This window comes from Ranitomeya variabilis, chromosome 4 (genome assembly GCF_051348905.1).
Source record: "Ranitomeya variabilis isolate aRanVar5 chromosome 4, aRanVar5.hap1, whole genome shotgun sequence".
Classification (NCBI taxonomy): domain Eukaryota; kingdom Metazoa; phylum Chordata; class Amphibia; order Anura; family Dendrobatidae; genus Ranitomeya; species Ranitomeya variabilis.
In genome coordinates this window covers 675833638-675858163 of record NC_135235.1, presented here as the reverse complement: position 1 = coordinate 675858163, position 24526 = coordinate 675833638, and the positions used below count along the sequence as shown (strand labels likewise).

At 40.7% G+C, this 24526-nt stretch overlaps 1 protein-coding gene across 1 annotated transcript in view; it reads right to left on the bottom strand.

The window, feature by feature from the left end:
* The window catches only part of LOC143766325 (uncharacterized), a 53713-nt gene that overhangs the window by 28503 nt on the left and 684 nt on the right, over positions 1–24526 (bottom strand). Inside the window, exons 2-7 of the mRNA XM_077253915.1 lie at positions 13475–13615; positions 13166–13345; positions 12965–13088; positions 12790–12887; positions 12501–12591; positions 8487–9632 (exon numbers count right to left, since the gene is read on the bottom strand). Coding sequence (XP_077110030.1) covers positions 8487–9632; positions 12501–12591; positions 12790–12887; positions 12965–13088; positions 13166–13345; positions 13475–13552 — 1717 coding nt within the window. The 5' untranslated portion in view covers positions 13553–13615. The remainder of the gene's footprint in view (positions 1–8486; positions 9633–12500; positions 12592–12789; positions 12888–12964; positions 13089–13165; positions 13346–13474; positions 13616–24526) is intronic.

Below are 24526 nucleotides of genomic sequence, written 5' to 3'. Positions count from 1 at the left end.
TCATCCTCAGGTGGCAAGTTTGCACTTGACAGCTTGGCATTTGAAAGGGAGCTACTAGAAAACAGGGGGTTTTCTCCGGGGCTAGTATCTACACTGTTACAAAGTAGGAAGCCCGTTACAACCAAACAATACGGGAAAGTTTGGAAAAAATTTCTCTCATCTTCCGGCTCCAAAATTGGGGAGGGCGTCCCTCTTAATGCCATTCTGGAGTTTCTGCAGAATGGATTAGAGTTGGGTCTGGCCACAAACACCTTAAAAGTTCATGTAGCGGCTCTAGGAGCTCTGTTCAACTATGACCTAGCAGGGAACCGATGGATATCTAGATTCATCAAAGCAGCCGGTAGATCAAGGCCTCTACCCGTGAAATCTACCCCTCAGTGGGATTTAAATTTAGTTCTTAGGGCATTATCTAAACCTCCCTTTGAACCTTTAGCGGACGCTTCAGTAAAAATCTTATCCCTGAAAACTTCCCTGCTAGTTGCACTTACTTCCGCACGTAGGGTCAGTGATATCCAAGCCCTTTCCGCCAACCCCCCTTTCACGCAAATCCTGGATGATAGGGTCATCCTAAAAACGGACCCTGCATATCTCCCAAAAGTGGCATCCCGTTTTCACAGAACACAGGAAATATCTCTGCCCTCTTTCTGTCCTAACCCCAAAAACAAAGAGGAAGAGGCGTTACATACATTAGATGTAAGGAGATGTCTGATACGTTACATAGAAGCCACTAGGGAGAGTAGGGAGGATTCCGCTCTCTTTGTGTGTTTCCAGGGTCCCCGGAAGGGGAAGAAAGCATCTAAAGGCACCCTGGCAAGATGGATTACAGAAGCCATCAGCCTGTCATACTCAGCGAGTGGCGTACCCATTCCGGGAAAAATCAAGGCACACTTGACAAGAGCAGTGGCAACCTCTTGGGCGGAGAAGGCCGGAGCTTCTATTGAGCAGATATGTAAAGCTGCTACCTGGTCTTCACCGTCCACTTTCTATAGGCACTACAGATTGGACCTTACCTCCTCTTCGGACCTTACCTTTGGTAAAAGGGTTCTGGAAGCGGTGGTCCCTCCCTAATGTACAAATCTCTGCAATTCTCTCCGTGGTGCCGTCATGGGCGTCAGAGAAAATAGTAGTTACTCACCGATAACGGTGTTTCTCTGAGCCCATGACGGCACCCGTACATTCCCTCCCTTCACTTCCTGGGTGTGCACATTAATATAGTGCCTTATGTTAATAGTATAATAGTCACGCGGTATCTCATGATAAGTATTTAGATAATGTTTAAAGCAAGTCTCTGTTCATAGTCTCCCATCGTTCTCTAGTAAACAACTGATGCAGGAGAGAGGTACCGCCTTTTTATCTGTAGGTTTCCTGTCCTTGGTGGGCGGATCCCTTCTCTCCGTGGTGCCGTCATGGGCTCAGAGAAACACCGTTATCGGTGAGTAACTACTATTTTCTTGTGCAAATGTTGCATTTTTTCCGCGAAAAAATCGCATCACGGAAAAAAAAGCAACATGTTCATTAAATTTGCAGAATTGCGGGGATTCCGCACACCTAGGAATGCATTGATCTGCTTACTTTCCGCATGTGGCTGTGCCCACCATGCGGGAAGTAAGCAGATCATGTGCGGTTGGTACCCAGGGTGGAGGAGAGGAGACTCTCCTCCACGGACTGGGCACCATATAATTGGTAAAAATAAAAGAATTAAAATAAAAAATAGTCATATACTCACCTTCGATGGCCCCGGAGTGTTCCCGCCTCTCAGCGGTGCATGCTGCCGCTTCCGTTCCTATAGATGCTCTGTGTGAAGGACCTGCGATGACGTCACTGTCTTGTGATTGATCGCGTGACCGCTCATGTGACCGTGACGTCATCGAAGGTCCTGCACCACACCATCTATAGGAACGGACGCCGCTGAGATCGGTTGCCTGCAGAGGGTGAGTATAACCATTTTTTTATTATTTTTAACATGATATCTTTTTACTATTGATGCTGCATAAGCAGCATCTATAGTAAAAGGTTGGTCACACTTGTCAAACACTATGTTTGACAAGTGTGACCAACCTGTCAGTCAGTTTTCCAAGCGATGCTCCAGATCGCTTGGAAAACTTTAGCATTCTGCAAGCTAATTTCGCTTGCAAAATGCTAAAAAAAAAAAAGCGAAAAAAACGGGAAAAAAAACGCAAAAAAAAAATGCGGATTTCTTGCAGAAAATTTCCGGTTTTCTTCAGGAAATTTCTGCAAGACATCCTGACGTGTGCACATACCCTAAGCGTTACAGCTATTCGGATAAGTTCTTATCTAAAGCAATTCGATCATCCCTAATTAAAACACTTTATGTGCCGTTTTCATCTGGTGGCGTGGAAAAGTCAGGGCTATTCCAAACTTTGTTGATTTTTATGAGGGCTCATACTCACTTGCGCGAGACTCGGCACTGCACCTGGCACAGAGGAGCAGAGCGTGCGGCTGCATGTATTCCTATGCGGCCGCACACTCCGATCTGCGTGCCGGTAGCAGCGCCGGCTATTAACATGCGAGACTCATCCGAGTCTCGCGCAAGTGAGTATGAGCCCTCAGAGTGAGCCTGCCAGCATTTTCTGTTGACAGCTGAAAGTGTTTGTCTGCTATGACTTCTCTGATGGCAATAAAAACCCATTCAGACAAGATGCTAGCGGCAGGGCAGCACAACACTTCCAAGGAATAGGACAGCTCATAGCAAGTGTCCAGCTTTGAGCGTGGGTTACGTTTAAGGCAAGGGTATATAGTCATGTCAAAGAAGAAGAAAGAAACATACAAAGAACCAGGGATCACCAAAAAATAAATAAATACGCTAATACATTTTATTATAGTCAAACAGGACACACCAAACAGTTAAAAACATTTAAAAACCAAAGTGGTACATACCCCAAATGGGGTATGCCCCCCAAGACAAAAAAGGCTTATTGCAAGAAATGTATATACATGTAACACGGCATATACCATTCGAATAACAAAAATTATTTTGACATAGATATGTTAAATAAACAGCTGCTCTGTTGAAATAACTACTCTATAGGCATGTTGTCATTATGGCCATTATGATAAAGGTGGAATTCCCAATATAACGAATAAATAATGTGCACCAAATAATAACTCAAATATAGAGCATATATGACCCAGACCAAATAGCCAAACAGTATTAGACACAGATGCTGTGCCAATGACCATGTCAGTAAGCCGGCCTGATATGTTATATATATATATATATATATATATACAATATATATACACTCTATACCAAATGTAGGTATTTGAGTTATTATTTGGTGCACATTATTTGTTCGTTATATTGGGAATTCCACCTTTATCATAATGGCCATAATGACAACATGCCTATAGAGTAGTTATTTCAACAGAGCAGCTGCTTATTTAACATATCTATGTCAAAATAATTTTTTTATTCGAATGGTATATGCCGTGTTACATGTATATACATTTCTTGCAATAAGCCTTTTTTTGTCTTGGGGGGCATACCCCATTTGTGGTATGTACCACTTTGGTTTTTAAATGTTTTTAACTGTTTGGTGTGTCCTGCTTGACTATAATAAAATGTATTAGTGTATTTATTTATTTTTTGGTGATCCCTGGTTCTTTGTATGTTTCTTTCTTCTTCTTTGACATGGCTCTTGTTTGACATACTCCAGGTGGATCCCAGTTTTGTTATAGAATGATGGTGCCCTCCACCCACTTTGTTTCTTGCAAGGGTATATAGTCAGCTATGTGTCAAGGTCCCTACAGCCAACATTTTCGTGTATCCACCATGATGACTACACTATATCTCCTAATTCCGCTCCTCAGCCCATCCATGTGGGAGAGACAGGCTGAAGCTTGGATAGGTACTAGCCCAGAAGTGTCAAACTGCATTCCTCGAGGGCTGCAAACAGGTCATGTTTTCAGGATTTCCTTGTATTGCACAGGTGATAATTTAATCACCTGCACAGAATGATTCCAGCACCTTGTGGAATGCTAAGGAAATCCTGAAAACATGACATGTTTGCGGCCCTCGAGGAATGCAGTTTGACACCTCTGTACTAGCCTCTATTGCTCTAGCAACCAGCTTCTGTTCCTCCTCCTCATTGTTACCCAATCCAAGCTGAGCAGATGAGATGAGGTTGGGTTGGATAGTATCTCCCTGTCTCATGCCTTCATCCATCTCCACCTGGTATGGTGGATTCACTGCCTCCGACACTCATAGATCTTTTGTTTGAGGATACTACGAAGGTTCTCAAAGTTAGATCAGGGGGAGATGGTGATAACCATATCAGTTTATCTCCTTTTATGCCTACAGTAACCAATGACTCAGAAGTAAATTTTGCAGCACGATATGGCTCATCATGCATGACGATGTTTATACTAATTAAGACCATTTTAAAATTAATCTTCATGCATGTCTGGGCCATTGCAATTGTTTCTGCTTGTAAGAACGGTTTAAGGGTGGCAGGATAGTAGGTTTATGCACAATTGTCATCCTCTGGAGAATCCTACATAACTCCAGAATCGTGAGTAGCTACAGTTATATGAAAAAGTTTGGTCACCCCTAATAATCTTAAGCTTAATGTTTTATAAAAATTGTTTTTTTTTGCAACTATACAATGCACTGTTTTTTTGCCACCATGCATAACGCCTTTTTGTATGACCAAACAACTCAATCTTGGTTTCATCAGTCCACAGGACCTTCTTCCAAAAAGAAATTGGCTTCTCCAAATGTGCTTTTGCATACCTCAGCCGACTGTTTGTGGCGTGCTTGCAGAAACGGCTTCTTTCGCATCACTCTCCCATACAGCTTCTCCTTGTGCAAAGTGCGTTGTATAGTTGACCGATGCACAGTGACACCATCTGCAGCAAGTTGATGCTGCAGCTCTCTGGAGGTGGTCTGAGGATTGTCCTTGACTGATCTCACCATTCTTCTTCTCTGCCTTTCTGATGTTTTTCTTGGCCTGCCACTTCTGGCCTTAACAAGAACTGTACCTGTGTTCTTTCATTTCCTTACTATGTTCCTCACAGTGGAAATTGACAGGTTAAATCTCTGAGACAGCTTTTTGTATCCTTCCCCTGAACAACTATGTTGAATAATCTTTGTTTTCAGATCATTTGACAGTTGTTTTGAGGAGCCCATGATGCCACTCTTCAGAGGAGATTCAAACAGGAGAACAACTTGCAAGTTGCCACTTTAAGTAGCTTTTCTCATGATTGCATACACCTGGCTATGAAGTTCAAAGCTGAATGAGGTTACAAAACCAAAAAAAGTACTTTAGTAAGTCAGTAAAAAGTAGGTAGGAGTATTTAAAACAAGAAAATGATAAGGGTGCCCATACTTATGCACCTGTCAAATTTTGTTTGAATGCAGATTGCACATTTTCTGTTAGTACAATAAACCTCATTTCAAGGCAGAAACATTACTGTTTCCAACAGTTATTAGATATATGAAACTGAAATAGCTGTTGCAAAAAAAATAATTTTTATAAAACATTAAGCTTAAGATTAATAGGGGTGCCAAAACTTTTTCATATAACTGTATATTTTAGCAGCTTCTCTCTTGATCCGATTGTCTGACAGAAGTCTTCCTCATTATGCCTTTATCTGCAGAAACCCATATGAGCTCTGTATCAGCCACAAACATCTACACAGTAAGATGATGATGCTTAAGTTTTAATGAAATAGCTAGAAAAATATTTAGAATTGAGAGTCCTCAGTGGTTGATACCTTTTAATGGCTAACTGAAAAGATGGTAACAAATTGCAAGCTTTCGAGACTACTCCAGTCTCTTCATCAGGCATAGACTAATAGAAATTCTGAAGAATTACATATTCACAACGCAGCACAGAAAAATGCCATAGATAAGACAGGTGACGTGAAGCAGAATTACCATTATGTAAGTGATAAACATTTATGTCCATAAATATTAGAACAGTTAAGGAGTGTGAATGTTTTATTGTTCTATGGATTGGGGTCTGGTTCTATGTTATGATGCCCTCACAGGGTCTGAGGAGCAAATTCCTTAATTGATGTAAAAAGACATAAATCCATGCGACACATACATTCCTGCACTGAGTGTCAAAGGTCAGCATCAGCTCATATTCCCAGATTCTTCTGTCTCTCTGGGATTTGATGTTACCTTTTAATACAAGTAATTTCATGTCCATAACGCTATGGTCAGGGAGACAAAAATGTATTGCCACAGGTAGATCCATTCTTTTTTCTCTTATTGTATGGCAATGAGAGTTCATCCTTGTTCTCAGTTTATGCCCTGTCTCCCCCACATACAGACCCCCAGTTGGCCATTTAGTACAAATAATTGAGTACACCACATTAGAAGTGACACAGCTGATAGTACCTGGTATCTTGTAGTCCTGATGTGAATTGGGGATCTTTTTCTTGTCTGTGGTTATTATAAATGGACAGGTTTTACATTTTTTCTGATTGCAAGGAAAGGTTCCTGCAGCTGTTGGAGAGTACAGGGAGCTTCTGATAATGATACTTCTGGAAAAATGGATTGTAAGCGGGCATCTTTTTGTAGTAAAGGTTGTAATTTTCGTGCAGCTCTCCTTAGCACCTCCAGATTTGGATTGTAGGTGACTACTAGAGGCCGATTATTTTCTTCTTTAGCTTTGTAATGTAGCAGGTGATTCCTGTATTATTGTCAGAAGCTCCCACATTGAAATCAACGGGGACTCGAACTTTGAAGCTGGAAAATCAATTTCTCTCTATCTCTCTGTGATACAATAGCCAGGTGAACCAAGCTTCAAAGCTTGAACATATGGTCTTTTGTGGTGAGGCTGGACTTTTGCCATTTACTATTTGGATAAGTGTGGTTGGAAAAAACAAGATATTTCATATGCAAGGTGCTTACATCTAAGCCCATGGCCCAGATACAGACCTGCGATTTTAATGATATGATTTAGGCAGTCCTGGAAACTTGAGCCCATGACCAGGCATATAAAAGATGGGTTACACAATGGACAGATGTATGCATGTGGGCATCAGTTTCTGCTGGATGTGATCCATAATCCCATTCTCCTTCCCTCAAGGAAGCAGAAGAATAACTGTAGCTGGAAAAGTTTTGGTATTTCTGTTGCTTCTCCATTGTAACTGTAGAACTGTTTTGCTTGTGTGCCCTGTTATTTTTATCTTTTTATATATTTGTGTAAGCGCTGTACTTTTTATATTAAAGCTTAAAACTTTAATAAGATTGGTCCTTCTATGCTCTAAAGAATCCATAGCTTTTCAGAGATTATGTGGCCTTTTGACTGTCAGACAATAGTATATATTTCAAGGAATTATCACCCCATGGGTTGGATGAGTTGCGGCAGCATGTTGTGAATCCGGGGTGTTTGAATTGTGTTGGGGATGTGATTTATGCTCACTTTCGGCCTAGAACAGATGTAGGAGTGGAAGATTTAGTGAAAAGAGATAAATTAACTTGTGCAGGCATACCCCAAGTCATGTGCTGAAAAGCGTGTACATGACATGCTAGTTCATGAGAAATCAAATGACGAGTGCTGGGAAAAGCCCCCTAAGCCAAAAAAAATGTTAATATGGAAAGGTGAAATAACAGCTATAAAGGTTACTAAAAGCAAAAAAAAAGAAGAAAAAAAAACCACAGGTAAGTGCAACTTTATTAACTAAAGAAACATTCTCACGTCTTTATTGATTTTATGTGCATAATGAAGTCCATAATTTAAGAGGTTAAGTTAGCAATACTTAATTTATAACTATAAAAAGTTTCCCACATTCAAAACATTAAAATAGCTTTACGCCTATGTGAACGCCATTCAGATGTCCATTATTTTTATGGTATGTAACAACATGGACCATCATTCATCAGAGTTTTGAACTGGAGTTTCATGAGTTTCTAGTCAGAGGTCCATTTTTACCATTAGGCTGCCGTCACACTAGCAGTATTTGGTCAGTATTTTACATCAGTATTTGTAAGCCAAAACCAGGAGTGGGTGATAAATGCAGAAGTGGTGCATATGTTTCTGTTATACTTTTCCTCTATTTGTTCCTCTCCTGGTTTTGGCTTACAAATATTAATCTAAAATACTGACCAAATACTGCTAGTGTGACGGCAGCCTTAGTGTTTCACAACTTTGTGATTTTAAATGAAGTAAAAAAAATTGTGAGGCTTCTCCTATCCACTACAATGTTGTTCACAAACAGCACATTGATGTCATCAGTGTTCTGCCTATGATTTTCACAAACTCATAGACTTGTATGGATAGTTTTGACTCCTTAATTCATATCAAGATGGAACAGGTCTCCTTGATTTGTTTTGTGGACATACAGTCCACAAAAAGCACAGACATGTAGACAGCACTGTAGACTTTAACGCGTACGTGTCCTATTGTGAAAACCACAAGTAAGGAACAGACATTGAATGAGGCCTTGTGTCCAACAAGATTTGATTTAACATTAATATTTTGATGTATTTTCATGTTTAACAGTATTTTGATGTTTAACAAGAGTTGATTTCTGGTTAAAACATTTTCCACATTCTGAACATGAAAATGGTTTTGTACCTGTGTGGATTCTCTGATGCCTAAGTAGAACTGATTTCTCACTAAAACACTTCCCACATTCTTCACAAAAAAATGGCTTTATACCTATATGAATGTTTTTATGTTTAATGAGGTTTGATTTTCGGTTAAAACATTTACCACACTCCGAGCATACATGTGGCTTCTCCCCTGTGTGAATTTTCTTATGTTTAACAAGATCTGATGTTTGCCTAAAACATTTTCCACATTCTGAACACGAATATGGCCTCTCCCCAGTGTGACTTCGCTCATGTTTAATAAGATATGATTTTTGATTAAAATATTTCCCACATTCAGAACATGCTAACATCTTTGCTTCTTTATGAATTCCCAGATGTCTAACAAGATCTAATTTAGTATTACAACATTTTCCACATTGTGAACATGAGAACATTTTTGCTTCTGTGTGAATTCCCAGATGTCTAATAAGATCTGATTTAACAATATAACATTTCCCACATTCAGAGCATGAGAACATATTTGATTCTTTGTGAGTGCTCAAATGCCTAACAAGATTTGATTTAGCAGCGTAACATTTCCCACATTCTGAACATGCATATGGCTTTGCACCTGTGTGTATACTTTGATGTCTATCAAGACCAGATTTCTGGTTAAAACATTTTCCACATTCTGAACAACAATATGGCTTCTCCCCTGTGTGAATTCTCTGATGTCTAAAAAGATCTGATTTCTCGCTAAAACATTTCCCACATTCTCCACAAGAAAATGGCTTCTCCCCTGTGTGAACTTTCTTATGTTTCATAAGATTTGATTTCTGATTAAAACACTTTCCACATTCTGAACATGAATATGGTTTCTCCGTTGTATGACCGCTTTGATTTATAAAAATCCTTTTGTGAGATTTATTTTTTTTAACAGTCTGTGATGAATCAAAAGTTGGAACCTCATTCAAAGTATAAGATGATCGATCATTGCTGTCAAGGAATGGAGGTATAACTTGGATAATGACATGCTCTTCATATGGATCTTGTGTAATACTAGGATCATCTAATTTACAATGTAAAGATATTGGAGATCCCTCTGAGCACCTGGTGCAGTTATCTGTCAAGAATAAAACATATTTTTTAATAACCGACTGTAAACTGTACTGATATTTTATAACAAATAAACATTTCTATACAAATTATAAGACATGCAGCGAAGTGCAAAATTTGATTAACTTATACCAAGGATCTCAAACTGTAGGATTCTTGCTGCTCCACAGCCCGGGGTCATCTTTGCTGGATTTTTTCCCTTCATAATGTGTAAAATGTTTTCTATTGGTGAAAGTTCTGGACTGCAGGTGACCAGTTTATTCCCTGAAATCTTCTTCTGAAAGGCATACTGTTGTGATAGATGCAGTATGCGAATTAGCACTGCCTTGCTGAAATATTCAAGGCATTCCCTAAAATAGATTTTGTCTGGATGGGAGCATACAGTAGGTATGGAAAGTATTCAGACCCCCTTCAATTTTTCACTCTTTGTTTCATTGCAGTCATTTAGTGAATTCAAAAAAGTTAATTTTTTCACATTAATGTACACTGCGCACACCATCTTGACTGAAAAAAAACTGAAATGTAGAAATGTTTGCAAATTTCTTAAATAAGAAACACTGATATCATATGGGTATAAGTATTCAGACCCTTTGCTCAGACACTAATATTTAATTCACATGCTGTCCATTTCCTTGTGATTCTCCTTGAGATGGTTCTACTCCATGATTGGAGGCCAGATGTGTTTAATTAAACTGATAGGACCTGATTTGTAAAGGCACACACCTGTCTATATAAGACCTCACAGCTCACAGTACATATGAGACCAAATGAGAATCATGAGGTCAAAGGAACTGGCCAAGGAGTTCAGAGACAGAATTGTGGCAAGGCACAGATCTGGTCAAGGTTAGAACAGAATTTCTGCAGTACTCAAGGTTCCTAAGAGCACAGTGGCCTCCATAATCCTTAAATGGAAGAAGTTTGGGACCACCAGTCTTCATAGACCTGGCCATCCAGCCAAACTGAGCAATCATGAGAAGAGCCTTGGTGAGAGCGGTAAATAAGAACCTCAAGATCACTGTGGCTGAGCTCCAGAGATGCAGTTGGGAGATGGGAAAAAGTTCCACAAAGTCAACTATCACTGCAGCCCTCCACCAGTCGAGCCTTTATGGCAGAGTGGCCCGACGGAAGCCTCAGAAGTTTTTTTGCAATTAGTCAACAGGGTCACAAAAATGTGTTTACAAACAAAAAGAAGCAGATTAACTGCAAAGATATGAGAAGAATCAAATGTCTAGCGACCAGGAATCCATTATCCTCCAGTGCTGTAATATTCTGGAACTGCAACCTCCCAGGAGGTCCTAAAGTAAAAGGTGTTCAGTTCTCAGAGACACAACCACGGTGTGGAGTCGGACCAGACCACCACTGAGCAAGACACCGAAGTACAACATGCTCAGAGACATGGCTGAGGTGAAGAGGCTGATCCCGACCACCACTTAGCAAGACACAGAGATGCAAAGTGTTCAGTGCTTGGAGACACGGCCGAGGTGAGGAAGCTGAGTTCGACCACCACTGAACAAGACACAGAAGTGCAAGGTGTTTGGTGCTTAGAGACACTGAACCCAGACCACCCCAGAGCAAGACAATGAAGGTGAAACGGTGCAGCTTGGCCAAAAAATATCTGAAGACAGATAATACATGAAACAAAAAAAAAATGATGTTTTTCACTTAGTTGCATAATAATTCTACACACACACACATATTCTCCTAAAAAAAAAACAAAGAAAAAAACACAACCGTACTTTCTAAATATTCCGGATAATTACCCTTTCGGACTGACGACAACACTATAGTTGTTCAATACTAAAATTAATCAAAAATACAAATTGGCGAATAATTCTGCACACAATATTCATGATACAATTTTAACTCATATTTATGGATTGCACAATGAGAACTGTGTTCGCAAACAACGATTTCTTTGAAGTTATCCTGATACCATGTACTGCTGTGCATGGCTATCATGCCCGTTTTTATTGTACCGCCGTCTTAGGGCCTGTAGATCATGAGCTTTTAATATTGACCATCAGTCTTGTCCCTTGTGCACATGGATTTCTCCCAAATCTCAGCTGATATTTGTAGATGGTGGGATATTTAAAGTGTCACGTTGAGGAACATTTTTCTGAAATTGTTCCTCAATTTTTAGAAGTAGTTGTTCATAGATTGTTGGCCTCTGATCATATTTGCTTCTAAGAGACTCTGCCTCTCTAATGTGCTGTTTTCATAACGTCATGTGACTTATTTGAAAACTGATCCTCCAGCTGTCTTTCATTAGTATCACTAATCTTTCCAGTAAGGTAATCAGCATTCCTGACATTCAAAAAAGTATCACATTTTCATCCTTATGCATTGTGTATTTTGGCTCAACGAGGAAAAATAACAGTGCACAGCGTTCAAAACAATTAACCGCAAAACTGTAGCAGCCAGTGAATGATGGCCTCCCATGAGAAATAATCATAGGGGACACATGAGAATTTTGAATAATATGGTTCCTTTCAGTTTTCTAATTACTCTGTTTCATTTCTGAACAATAATGAAGAGTTAAATGTGTCACGCAACAAACTGACAAGAAAGATGTGGATGGCCTTGGATACAGCTTCCCTCACAAATGAATACAGGTACTGATTGGTGTCTGACGAGGTAGACGTGAGAAACTTGAATATAAAAAAAACTCTGTAATCAAGCAAGATTGTCCTTTGCAAGTAGAAGAGCCCAAGTAATTTTGTCTCACCCTTCATCATGTTTCTTTTTTCTTTTCATTTTTTAAAGACTGACTTGACACTCATCTTTTATTTACATGTTAAGAATTATTTCTGTCATGGCACATATATTCCCATGAGAAGAAACTGTGGCTTCTTTGCACTTAGTGGTTAAAACTCACCTGAGTCCACATCTGTAAGAATCTCTTCTTTGCACCACTCATCACCCCTCACATATGTCTCTGTAGCATTAGTATGGGTCAGATCTTCACCCTGAAACAAATATTGTAAAAGTCACAGACAGATGGAGAAGTCACATCTATGATCAGCTCTAATCCTGCCATCTACACCATTCTCATTACACAAGTATAAAACATATACTCCTGGAGGATAAAACAAGGCTGAGCACAAGACCTTCACAGCCATCTACACATCATAGGGGAGATCTCATGACACCTTCTCTCCAGCTACCTGATGATCCTGAGGAACATTGGGATCTTCTTGTTTACAGTCCCGTGGAAGAAGAATACGGGAACATCTCTCTGGTGTTGTCCTCTTACTGGATAGATCTGGAGGAAACACAGAGGGACTGAATTCACTCTTTACATACATATAATTATAGGCTGTGTGTATTTAGTCCTATTACCTGGTGATGCGAGGGGCTGGGGAACCTCCATCATGATGTCCTTGTACACATCTTTGTGTCCTTCTAAATACTCCCACTGCTCCATGGAGAAATAGACAGCGACATCCTGACACCTTATAGGAACCTGACACATACAATGATAACGTCAACCCCCCTCCATAGCGTTACCGTATAATGTCCTAGCACTCCCATGAGTGTCACCTCTCCAGTCAGAAGCTCAATCATCTTGTAGGTGAGTTCTAAGATCTTCTGGTCATTGATGTCCTCATGTATCAGTGGGTGAGGTGGAGGCCCCATTATTGGGCTCAGTGGTCTTCCCCATCTTTCAAACACTGGGTATTCACAGCGCTCACTACAGGTCTTCTTCACTACTGTATAATCCTGGTTATGGAGAGACACATTAATAAATCTCACTACAGACATTTCCAGAGTCCTCACCTCTCCAGTTTTGTCCATCTCTTATTCCCATAGACAAGAATAATGTAATGTGACGTTATCAGAATCTCTCACCTCTCCAGTAAGCCGGAAGAGGATCTCTAGGGTGAGGTGTAAAATCTTTTCCACCATCTTGTCCCTGTCCCTATCCATCCTTGACAAGTTATGAAAATTTTGAGGAAGATCTCAATCACTAGTATTCAATAATGTAGAAACCTAATTGACAAGAAGATGAACCAGTGTAAAAACATACAAAATACCATGTAAAAAAATACAGTTGTGATGCCAGTGTAAAATAATATAGTAGAGCACAGGTGAGGTATAACATCCTCTCTGGCATCTCTATTCATGTTTGACTCCTCATTAAAATTGGACATACCTAAATGGAAAGATGACAACCTGTTGTGAAACCATTCAAAATATGTGTAAATGCAATTACTAGAGTTGAGATGCAGCTATAAAACAGGAATTTGATAGAACACTACATAAATCTTGAGGTCAGACACAGAAAAGCTACCATTTATTCTGTCAATTGAGATCATTGGAGATGAATTCATATAATTTAGTATAAAGAACACAACGCTCGGAATCACAGTCTTTAGACAGTCAACAAAATATGGTAACGGTTAATTTTTATACATCTCATCACTTTACGATAAGTTCTAGAAAGAAGAAGTCTTATAACTCCAGCTGCTATTCTACATTTCAACATGCTCATGAGAAAAAAAAGTTTTTCTTCTTGATTGCTTTAATGTGTGGGTGCACAGCTCAGTTCAAACTACCCTCAATCTTCAGTTTCATTTTTTTTATTTTTTTTATTTTACAACAGGACAAGTCAATCACAGACACCGAAAGCTAGATTTTAATGTCTACGTAAAATATATAATGTATCTCATTTTCTTCTAAAAAAGAAAATATCCAAGCCTATTTTCCAGGTAAAGAGACTGCAGTATCTCTGTGATTTAAGGGCATAAAAATTAAAAGTTGGAAAATTGCGAAATTTTCCAAATTTTTGCCAAATTTCCATTTTTTTCACAAATAAATGCAGGTAATATCAAAGAAATTTTACAACTATCATGAAGTACAATATGTCACCAGAAAACATTGTCACAATCATCAGGATCCGTTGAAGCATTCCAGAGTTATAACCTCATGAAGGGACAGTGGTCAGAATTGTAAAAATTGGCCCGGTCATTAACGTGTAAACCACCCTTGGGGGTAAAGGGGTTAAACAACAAAAATTGTGACAAAAGTTGTTGCCTTCTCACCAAGCTGCTTGCATATTGTCCTGGAATTGAGATCGGTCGCCATGTCACATTTGGAGAGCCACTGATGTGCCTAAACAGTGGAAACCCCCCAATTCTAACTGAAACCCTAACCCAAACACACCGCTAACCCTAATCCCAACCCTAACCATAACCCTAACCACACCCTTAACCCGAACACGCCCCTAACCCTAATCCCAACCATACCCCTAACCTCAACACACCCCTAATCCCACCCCTAACTCTAACACACCCTTAACCCTAATCCCAACCATAACCCTAACCACATCCCTAACCCTAATCCCAACCGTAAATGTAATCGTAACCCTAACTGTAGCCCCAACCCTAACTTTATCCCCAACCCTAACCCTAATGGGAAAATGGAAATAAATAATTTTTTTTATTTTATTATTTTTCCCTAACTAAGGGGGTGATGAAGGGGGGATTTGATTTACTTTAACCCCTTTCTGCCATTGGACGTACTATTCCATCCATGTGGGGTGGGCCCTAATTCCCAAGGACGGAATAGTACGTCCAGCGCGGTCGGCTGCGCTCACGGGGGGAACGCGGCCGATCGCGGCCGGGTGTCAGCTGCCTATCGCAGCTGACATCCGGCACTATGTGCCAGGAGCGGTCACGGACCGCCCCCGGCACATTAACCCCCGGCACACCGCGATCAAACATGATCGCGGTGTGCCGGCGGTACAGGGAAGCATCGCGCAGGGAGGGGGCTCCCTGCATGCTTCCCTGAGACCCCCGGAGCAACGCGATGTGATCGCGTTGCTGCGAGGGTCTCTTACCTCCTCCTCGCTGCAGGTGCCCGGATCCAAGACGGCCGCGGCATCCGGGTCCTGCAGGGAGGGAGGTGGCTTACCAAGTGCCTGCTCAGAGCAGAGCAGAGCAGAGTGTTGTGCAAACTGTCAGGTCACCGATCTGTGATGTCCCCCCCCGGGACAAAGTGAAAAAAAAAATTTCCACATGTGTGGAAAAAAAAAAAAATCCTAAATAAAGAAAAAAAATATATATTATTCCCATAAATACATTTCTTTATCTAAATAAAAAAAAAATCAAACAATAAAAGTACACATATTTAGTATCACTGCGTCCGTAACGACCCCACCTATAAAACTATATCACTAGTTAACCCCTTCAGTGAACAAACGAGGCAAAAAACAATGCTTTATTCTCATACCGCCAAACAAAAAGTGGAATAACACGCGATCAAAAAGACGGATAAAAATAACCATGGTACCGCTGAAAATGTCATCTTGTCCCGCAAAAAACGAGCCACCATACAGCATCATCAGCGAAAAAGTAAAAAAGTTATAGTCCTCAGAATAAAGCGATGCAAAAATAATTATTTTTTCAATAAAATAGTTTTTATCGTATAAAAGCGCCAAAACATATAAAAATGATATAAATGAGGTATCGCTGTAATCGTACTGACCCGAAGAATAAAACGGCTTTAGAAATTTTACCAAACGCGGAACGGTATAAATGCCTCCCCCAAAAGAAATTCATGAATAGCTGGTTTTTGGTCATTCTGCCTCACAAAAATCGGAATAAAAAGCGATCAAAAAATCTCCCGTGCCCAAACATGTTACCAATAAAAACGTCAACTCGTCCCGCAAAAAACAAGACCTCATATGACTCTGTGGACTCAAATATGGAAAAATTATAGCTCTCAAAATGTGGTAACGCAAAAAATATTTTTTGCAATAAAAAGCATCTTTCAGTGTGTGACGGCTGCCAAGCATAAAAATCAGCTAAAAAACCCGCTATAAAAGTAAATCAAACCCCCCTTCATCACCCCCTTAGTTAGGGAAAAATTTAAAAAATGTATTTATTTCCATTTTCCCGTTAGGGTTAGGGCTAGGGTTAGGGTTACGGCTAGGGTTAGGTCTAAGGCTACAGTTAGGGTTGGGGCTAAAGTTAGGGTTAAGGTTTGGATTACATTTATGGTTGGGAATAGGGTTAGGGGTGTGTCAGGGTTAGGGGAGTGGTTAGGGTTACCGTTGGGATTAGGGTTAGGGGTGTGTTTGGATTAGGGTTTCAGTTATAATTGGGGGGTTTCAACTGTTTAGGCACATCAGGGGCTCTCCAAACGCGACATGGCGTCCGATCTCAATTCCAGCCAATTCTGCGTTGAAAAAGTAAAACAGTGCTCCTTCCCTTCCGAGCTCTCCCGTGCGCCCAAACAGGGGTTTACCCCAACATATGGGGTATCAGCGTACTCAGGACACATTGGAGAACAACTTTTGGGGTCCAATTTCTCCTGTTACCCTTGGGAAAATACAAAACTGGGGGCTAAAATATAATTTTTGTGGAAAAAAAAATATTTTTTATTTGCACGGCTGTGCGTTATAAACTGTAGTGAAACACTTGGGGGTTCAAAGCTCTCACAACACATCTAGATGAATTCCTTAGGGGGTCTACTTTTCAAAATGGTGTCACTTGTGGGGGGTTTCAAGGTTTAGGCACATCAGTGGCTCTCCAAACGCAACATGGAGTCTCATCTCAATTCCTGTCAATTTTGAATTGAAAAGTTAAACAGCGCTCCTTCCCTTCCGAGCTCTCCCATGCGTTCAAAAAGTTGTTTACCCCCACATATGGGGGGTATCAGCGTACTCAGGACAAATTGTACAACAACTTTTGGAGTACAATTTCTTCACTTACCCTTGGGAAAATAAAAAATTTGGGGCGAAAAGATTATTTTTGTGAAAAAATATGATTTTTTATTTTTACGGTTCTGCATTATAAACTTCTGTGAAGCACTTGGTGGGTCAAAGTGCTCACCACACCTCTAGATAAGTTCATTAGGGGGTTTACTTTCCAAAATGGTGTCACTTGTGGGGGATTTCAATGTTTAGGCACATCAGGGACTCTCCAAACGCAACATGGCGTCCCATCTCAATTCCAGTCAATTTTGCATTGAAAAGTCAAATGGCGCTCCTTCGCTTCCAAGCTCTGTCATGCACCCAAACAGTTGTTTACCCCTGCATATGGGGTATCGGCGTACTCAGGACAAATTGTACAACATCTTTTGGAGTCCATTTTCTCCTGTTACCCTTGGTAAAATAAAACAAATTGGAGCTGAAGTAAATTTTTTGTGAAAAAAAAGTTAAATGTTCATTTTTATTTAAACATTCCAAAAACTCCTGTGAAACACTTGAAGGGTTAATAAACTTCTTGAATGTGGTTTTGAGCACCTTGAGGGGTGGAGTTTTTAGAATGGTGTCAAACTTGGGTATTTTCGATCATATAGACCCCTCAAAATGACTTCAAATGAGATGTGGTCCCTAAAAAAAAATGGTGCTGTAAAAATGAGAAATTGCTGGACAACTTTTAACCCTTCTAACTCCCTAACAAAAAAAAATTTTGGTTCCAAAATTGTGCTGATGTAAAGTAGACATGTGGGAAATGTTACTTATTAAGTATTTTGTGTGACATATCTGTGATTTAAGGGCATAAAAATTCAAAGTTGGAAAATTGCGAAATTTTCATAATTTTCGCCAAATTTCCATTTTTTTCACAAATAAACGCAAGTTATATCAAATAAATTTTACCACTATCATGAAGTACAATATGTCACAAGAAAACAATGTCAGAATAGCCAAGATCCGTTGAAGCGTTCCAGAGTTATAACCTCATAAAGGGACAGTGGTCAGAATTGTAAAAATTGGCCCGGTCATTAACGTGCAAACCACCCTTGGGGGTGAAGGGGTTAATAGTGGGTTTTTTTAGTGGATTTTTATGATTGGCAGCTGTCACACATTAAAAGACGCTTTTTATTGCAAAAAATAGTTTTTGCGTCTCCACATTTTGAGAGCTATAATTTTTCCATATTTTGGTCCACAGAGTCATGTGAGGTCTTGTTTTTGCGGCACGAGTTGCCGTTTTTATTGGTACCATTTTCAGGCACGTAACATTTTTTGATCGCTTTTTATTCTGATCTTTGTGAGGCAGAATGACCAAAAGCCAGCTATTCATGAATTTCTTTTTTTTTTTTTTTGGGGGGGGGGGGGGCGTTTATACCGTTCCACGTTTTGTAACATTGATAAATTTTTAGTGAACATGAATTCCCTTAAAACAAATTTTATTTACCAATATTTAAAAATAACACCACCCCAGTGATCTCCCGCCAGAAAAAAAGATCTGCCAAAAATAGCTAAAATTACCAAGGTCTAGCGCATACCCTGCAATATCCTTCTCTGTCACCTGCCTTGCTGTGGAGGTTGGCACCCTTGATAACGATTTTTTGGCGCCCCCACTCAACGTGGACTAACCCTCACTGCCCTCTCTCACCCTATTATAAAAGGTGGGAAAACAATAAATATAAGAACAAAGATGAAGAAAAGCAAAACAATGGTCACAAAAAAATCAGAAAACAATATAATCAAAATTAGCAAAAAGACAGGAGCAGGACAAATAATGCAGTAATAATGCCCACATCACACATCATTATATCCTATATAACATCTAGCTGACTTAAAAATAAATATATATCATCTGTCAGTCTAGACTATGCCCTTAAATGGGGCCCACAAGGATATAATGATGTGTGATGTGGGCATCTGTTTTTCCTGATATTGTTTGATGCTGAATTGGCACGTATATGTGGCAAATCTGGTAGCATATCCACTGCAATCTAGCAGCAATTAGTAACTATTGTAGTGCAAGGGCTGGAACCCTGAGACAACTGCATTATTTGTCCTGCTCCTGTCTTTTTGCTAATTTTGATTATATTGTGTTTTTTGATTTTTGGTCATTTTAGCTATTTTTGGCAGATCTTTTTTTCTGCCGGGAGATCACTGGGGTGGTGTTATTTTTAAATATTGGTAAATAAAATTTGTTTTAAGGGAATTCATGTTCACTAAAAGTCTTTATAGTTCCCAGTATGATATACTTATAGTATAAAAGTAACATTGATAAAGCAGTTTTATTCTTCGGGTCAGTACGATTACAGCGATACCTCATTTATATCATTTTTTTATGTTTTGGTGCTTTTATACGATAAAAACTTTTATATAAAAAAATTATTATTTTTGCATCGCTTTATTCTGAGGACTATAATTTTTTTTTTTTTTCGCTGATGATGCTGTATGGTGGGTTGTTTTTTGGGGGACAAGATGTCGTTTTCAGCGGTACCATTTATTTTTATATCCGTCTTTTTGATCTCGTATTATTCCACTTTTTGTTCGGGGTATGATAATAAAGCGTTGTTTTTTGCCTCTTTTTTTTTTACGGTGTTCACTGAAGGGGTTAACTAGTGGTACAGTTTTATAGGTCGGGTCGCTATGGACGCGGCGATACCAAATATGTGTACTTTTATTGTTTTGTTTTTTTTATTTAAAGAAATGTATTTATTGGAACAATATTTTCTTTTCTTTATTTAGGTTTTTTTTTTTTTTTAACACATGTAAAGATTTTTTTTTTTACCTTGTCCCAGGGTAGGACATTATGCTCTAGTGTCAGATTGCTGATCTGACACTTTGGAAAGCACTGTGTCAGATCAGTGATCTGACAGGCAGTGCTTCAGGCTTGCCGGCGCCTGCTCCAAGCAGGCGCTTGCAAGCCACCTCCCTGCAGCCCCGGAAGGAGCCCCGGAAGGAGCCCCGGGGCCATTTTGGATCCAGGGCCTGCTTCCCTATGCCGCCGGAACGCTGCGATCATGTTTGATCACAGTGTACCGGGGGTTAATGTGCCAGGAGCGGTCCGTGATCGGATGTCAGCTTTGATAGTCAGCTGACACCCGGCCGTACTATCCCGTCGGTGGACATAGGGGCCCAGACCACCTCGACGGGATAGTACGTCTCATGTCAGAAAGGGGTTAACAAACTTTGGATTTTTGATTCACCACTTAAAAGAAAAAGAACCTATATATGTTTGGTATCTACAAACTCGTAATGACTTGGAGAATCAAGATGGCAGGTCAGTTTTAGCATTTGGTGACCATCGTAAAAAAAAAAAAAAACAGTTGTGGAATTGCACTTTTTTTGCACTTGCAATTTTTTTCCTGTTTTCCAGTATATTATATGGTAAAACCAATGTTGTTGTTCAAAAGTACAACTCGTCCCGCAAAAAACAAGCCCTCACATAGCCATGTTGACGGAAAATAAAAACGTTATGGATCTGGGAAGGAGGGGAGCGAAAAACAAATGCAAAAACGAAAATGGGCTGTAGCGTGAAGGCGTTAAGTCTATCTTTCTCAAGACAAACAGCCAGTAAAGTGAGGCATAAGGTTACATCTTCTATTATATTCTGTGGTGAGGGGATGAGGCATGAGGAGCAGAGTGAGAAATCAAGCAGAGAGCTACAGAAAGATTGTGCGGAGCTTTCTAACAAGTCTTTGTACATACTTTTGCTCAAAACTGCTGTAAAATTTCATTCATGCTCCTCTTACTGTCTGTGTGCTAACTTAGTAATATAGATGTGTGTTCTGTATGGGAGATATCATAGCAGGTTGTTTCTTCCCACCAGCTCAGTGTCAACTGCAAATTAGTTTAGGGCTAAACGGCTATTTCGACCATGAAAGAACCTGTGCGGCCAAAGACCAAAGTAGCTGCTACGTAAAAGTGAATCGACTCAAAGTTTGACCCACAAGGTAACACAACAAGTAACAAAAAATTAAACTGACCCTGACTTTTCTGCATCTTGTAAGGCTATGTTTCCACGGTCAGGAAACGCTGCTGATTTGACGCTGCGTACATCTGCAGCGTCAAACCCGCAGCGTCCAGATGTTACAGCATAGTGGATGGGATTTCAAGAAATCCCATCTCCACTATGAATTAAAAGATGCAGGCGGCAACTTGCGTATCCGGACATGCGGCCCATCTTTATAGACCGCAGCATGTTTATTTACGATGCGGAGATGCTTTGTCCCCGCACTGTAAATATCTCATTGACTATCATTAGATGTGGTAAAACCGCATCTAATTATTAGTCACATGGGTAATAACTGTGGAAACGCAGCTTACTACACGTGTACTAATTTAAACAATCTCTTACCTTGTGACCGCCGGAAGATTGCATTTACTGCAGTTCTCGCGATGACTGAGCTGACCGTGAGAACTGCCGTGCATGTGACCGCTGGGGTTGTCTCTGGTCAGTAGGCTGGTTCTCACAGTCAGCCGATCAGCTGATCGTGAGAACTGCAGTGCAGGTGACCGCTGGAGACCGAGTTATCTCCGTCGGTCATCTACATGCTCTGCTGTATCTGTATGTCATGCACCCAGATGTAGCAGAGCTGGACTCGTCGTAGGACACTCGTTATTTAGGACTATGCCGGAACAGGGAGTATTTGTGTTGGTTTATTATTTTATTTTTATTACAGGAGATCAAGGGCGTAGCATGGATTAGGCGTATAATAAAGATGGGAAACTGTGTAGTGTTTTATTTCATTAAAATACTTTATTCTTGCTGTTTCTTTATTTAACATCTAACAACTATAGGATTAGAAATGGATAGGTGTCTTATTGACACCTCTCCATTACTAAGCCAGGGGGGCCAATATCCATGGTCCCTTCCTAGGCTATTAATATCAGCCCGCAACTATCTGCATAGCCTTTGCTGGTTATTAATTATTAGGGGACCCCACGTCATTTTTTGGGGGGGCTCCCCTATTTTAATAGCCAGTAAAGACTAAATATACACCTGCGGGCTGATATTAATAGCCTGGGAAGCTCCAGGGGTTTTACCCCCTTCCCAGGCTATAGACATCGGCCTCCAGTCGCTGGCTTTCCCTCTGCTGGTTTGGAAAATTGCTCGGGAGTTCAAGCCATTTTTTAAAAAAAAAATATTTATTTAGTGAAAAAAAAGGAAAGGACAGTACATATTCCTCTCTCTGCTTTCAGGAACGTCCTGATTGGGCGGTGTCACACTTGCGAGTGTGATGTGAGAAACTCACACGAGTCTCTCACATCAACACCCAGCACTTGGGACCGGAGTGTGCAGCTGCATGTATTTTAATGCAGCCGCACACTCCAGTCCGAGTGCCGGCGGCAGCACCGGATGTTGATGTGAGAGACTCGCAAGTGTGACAATGGCCTGTCACGTACGTCCGGATGTGACACAAGATTCAACATATGTAAATTAGTACACATGCGAAGTAAGCAGCATTCCCGCAGTTATTACTCATGTGACTAATAATTAGATGTGGTTGTACCGCATGATAGTCTGGATAATTTACGCTGCAGAGACGGAGCGTCTCCGCATCGTAAATAGACATGCTGCGGTCTATAAAGACATGCGGCATATCCGGATACGCAGGTCTACCATGAAATCATGGAATCCCCTCCACTACGCTGTAATATCTGGCCGCTGCGGGTTGGACGCTGCAGATGTACTCAGCGTCCGACCCGCAGCGTTTACTGACTGTGTGCACATACCCTATCTGCAAACAGGAAATCACTTTTTTTCCTTCCCAGAAACTAAGTTTTAATAACCTGTATTTCAAGTGCCAAAAAAAACCCACATGCAATGAAAAAATGCATCAAAAACGCATGCGGAAAAAACACATCAAAAACGCATGTAAAAAATGCATCAAAAACGCAGGTGACCTGCCAGTGACCTCACATGCAGATTTCACATGCGTCAAATCCTGAGCCAATCCTGACCGTGGAAACATACCCTTATGTTACGCCTGGAGTGTCAATGTGACCCCAATCTTCTTCAGTATTGTAACATTTGTGCAGAGTTCCTGTCCCCTTTACTCCTGCCTCGGCCACTAGGTGGCGCTACTTTATTGTAAGTGAAACATAACAGCATTGGTTTTGTTTTGGTGCCTCTACTCCAGGCCTCACAGCTCCGCAGAGGTCATGTTTGCAGGATTTCCTTAGTATTGCCTAAGGCTACTTTCACACATCAGGTTTTTGCCCTCTGGCGCAATCCAGCGATCCATTTTTTTCCCATAGACTTGTATTAGAGCCAGATTGCACCGGATGGCCTCATGTTTCGTCCGTTTTCCGGCAAAAAGTGTTGGTCCGGCGGCCGGACAAAAAGGACGGAGGAACATTTTTTGTGTCCGGCGAAAAACCAGACAGCGTCTGATCCGGCCCCGTCCTGCTTTTCCTATAATGGAAGCCTATGGCGCCGGATCCGTCAAATGCAGGAATCCGGCTACGGATTTGAAACTGAGCATTCCAGATTTTCAGAATTTTCCAGTTCTGGGGTCTCTCTCTCTCTAAACATACCTGATCCAATTGGCCAGAACAGCTACTCGGATCCGGCAGAAAACCGGATCCGTCGCACCAGGTTATTCACTATTTTCTACAGATCCAGTGATCCGTCACCCCCGCCGGATTAAGCCTGACGGCGAAAACCTGATGTGTGAAAGTAGCCTAAGTCTGCTTGCTATTTAAACCCCTGGGTTTCTAACTTCCACTGCTAGGCAGTTAGTTTTGATACCTGACTATGCTCTTGTCCTGGCTTCTGCTGGTTTCCTTATCCTTCCTTTTCCTAAGCTTGGCATGAATTTTGACCATTCTCTTGTCTAACTATTCTGTTCCTAATGTGACCTCTTGGCTATGACCCTGCATGGCGATCCTTCCTGCCTCTGGCTTGCTCCTTCAGACAGCAACCGTTCAGAATAAACAATCCAGTGGAACCTGTTGTAAGACTAGATGCTTATACAGGGGTTACAGGGTGAAGGCCGGGGAACCTCTTGAATGTGACAAGTCTGTCCGCGGTAGCCTTTTTGACCCTGTGGCCTCTCATAAAGGTGACTTTTATGCTGCGATGTAGTAGCTGTACATAGAGATCTTTGGTTGAGTGACATGTGTCACTGCCAAAATCAATGCCCAGCCTGAGCCCTAACAAATACTGTCTCCATAAGGAAAAAATAGGTGAAAATGCAGGAAATAGG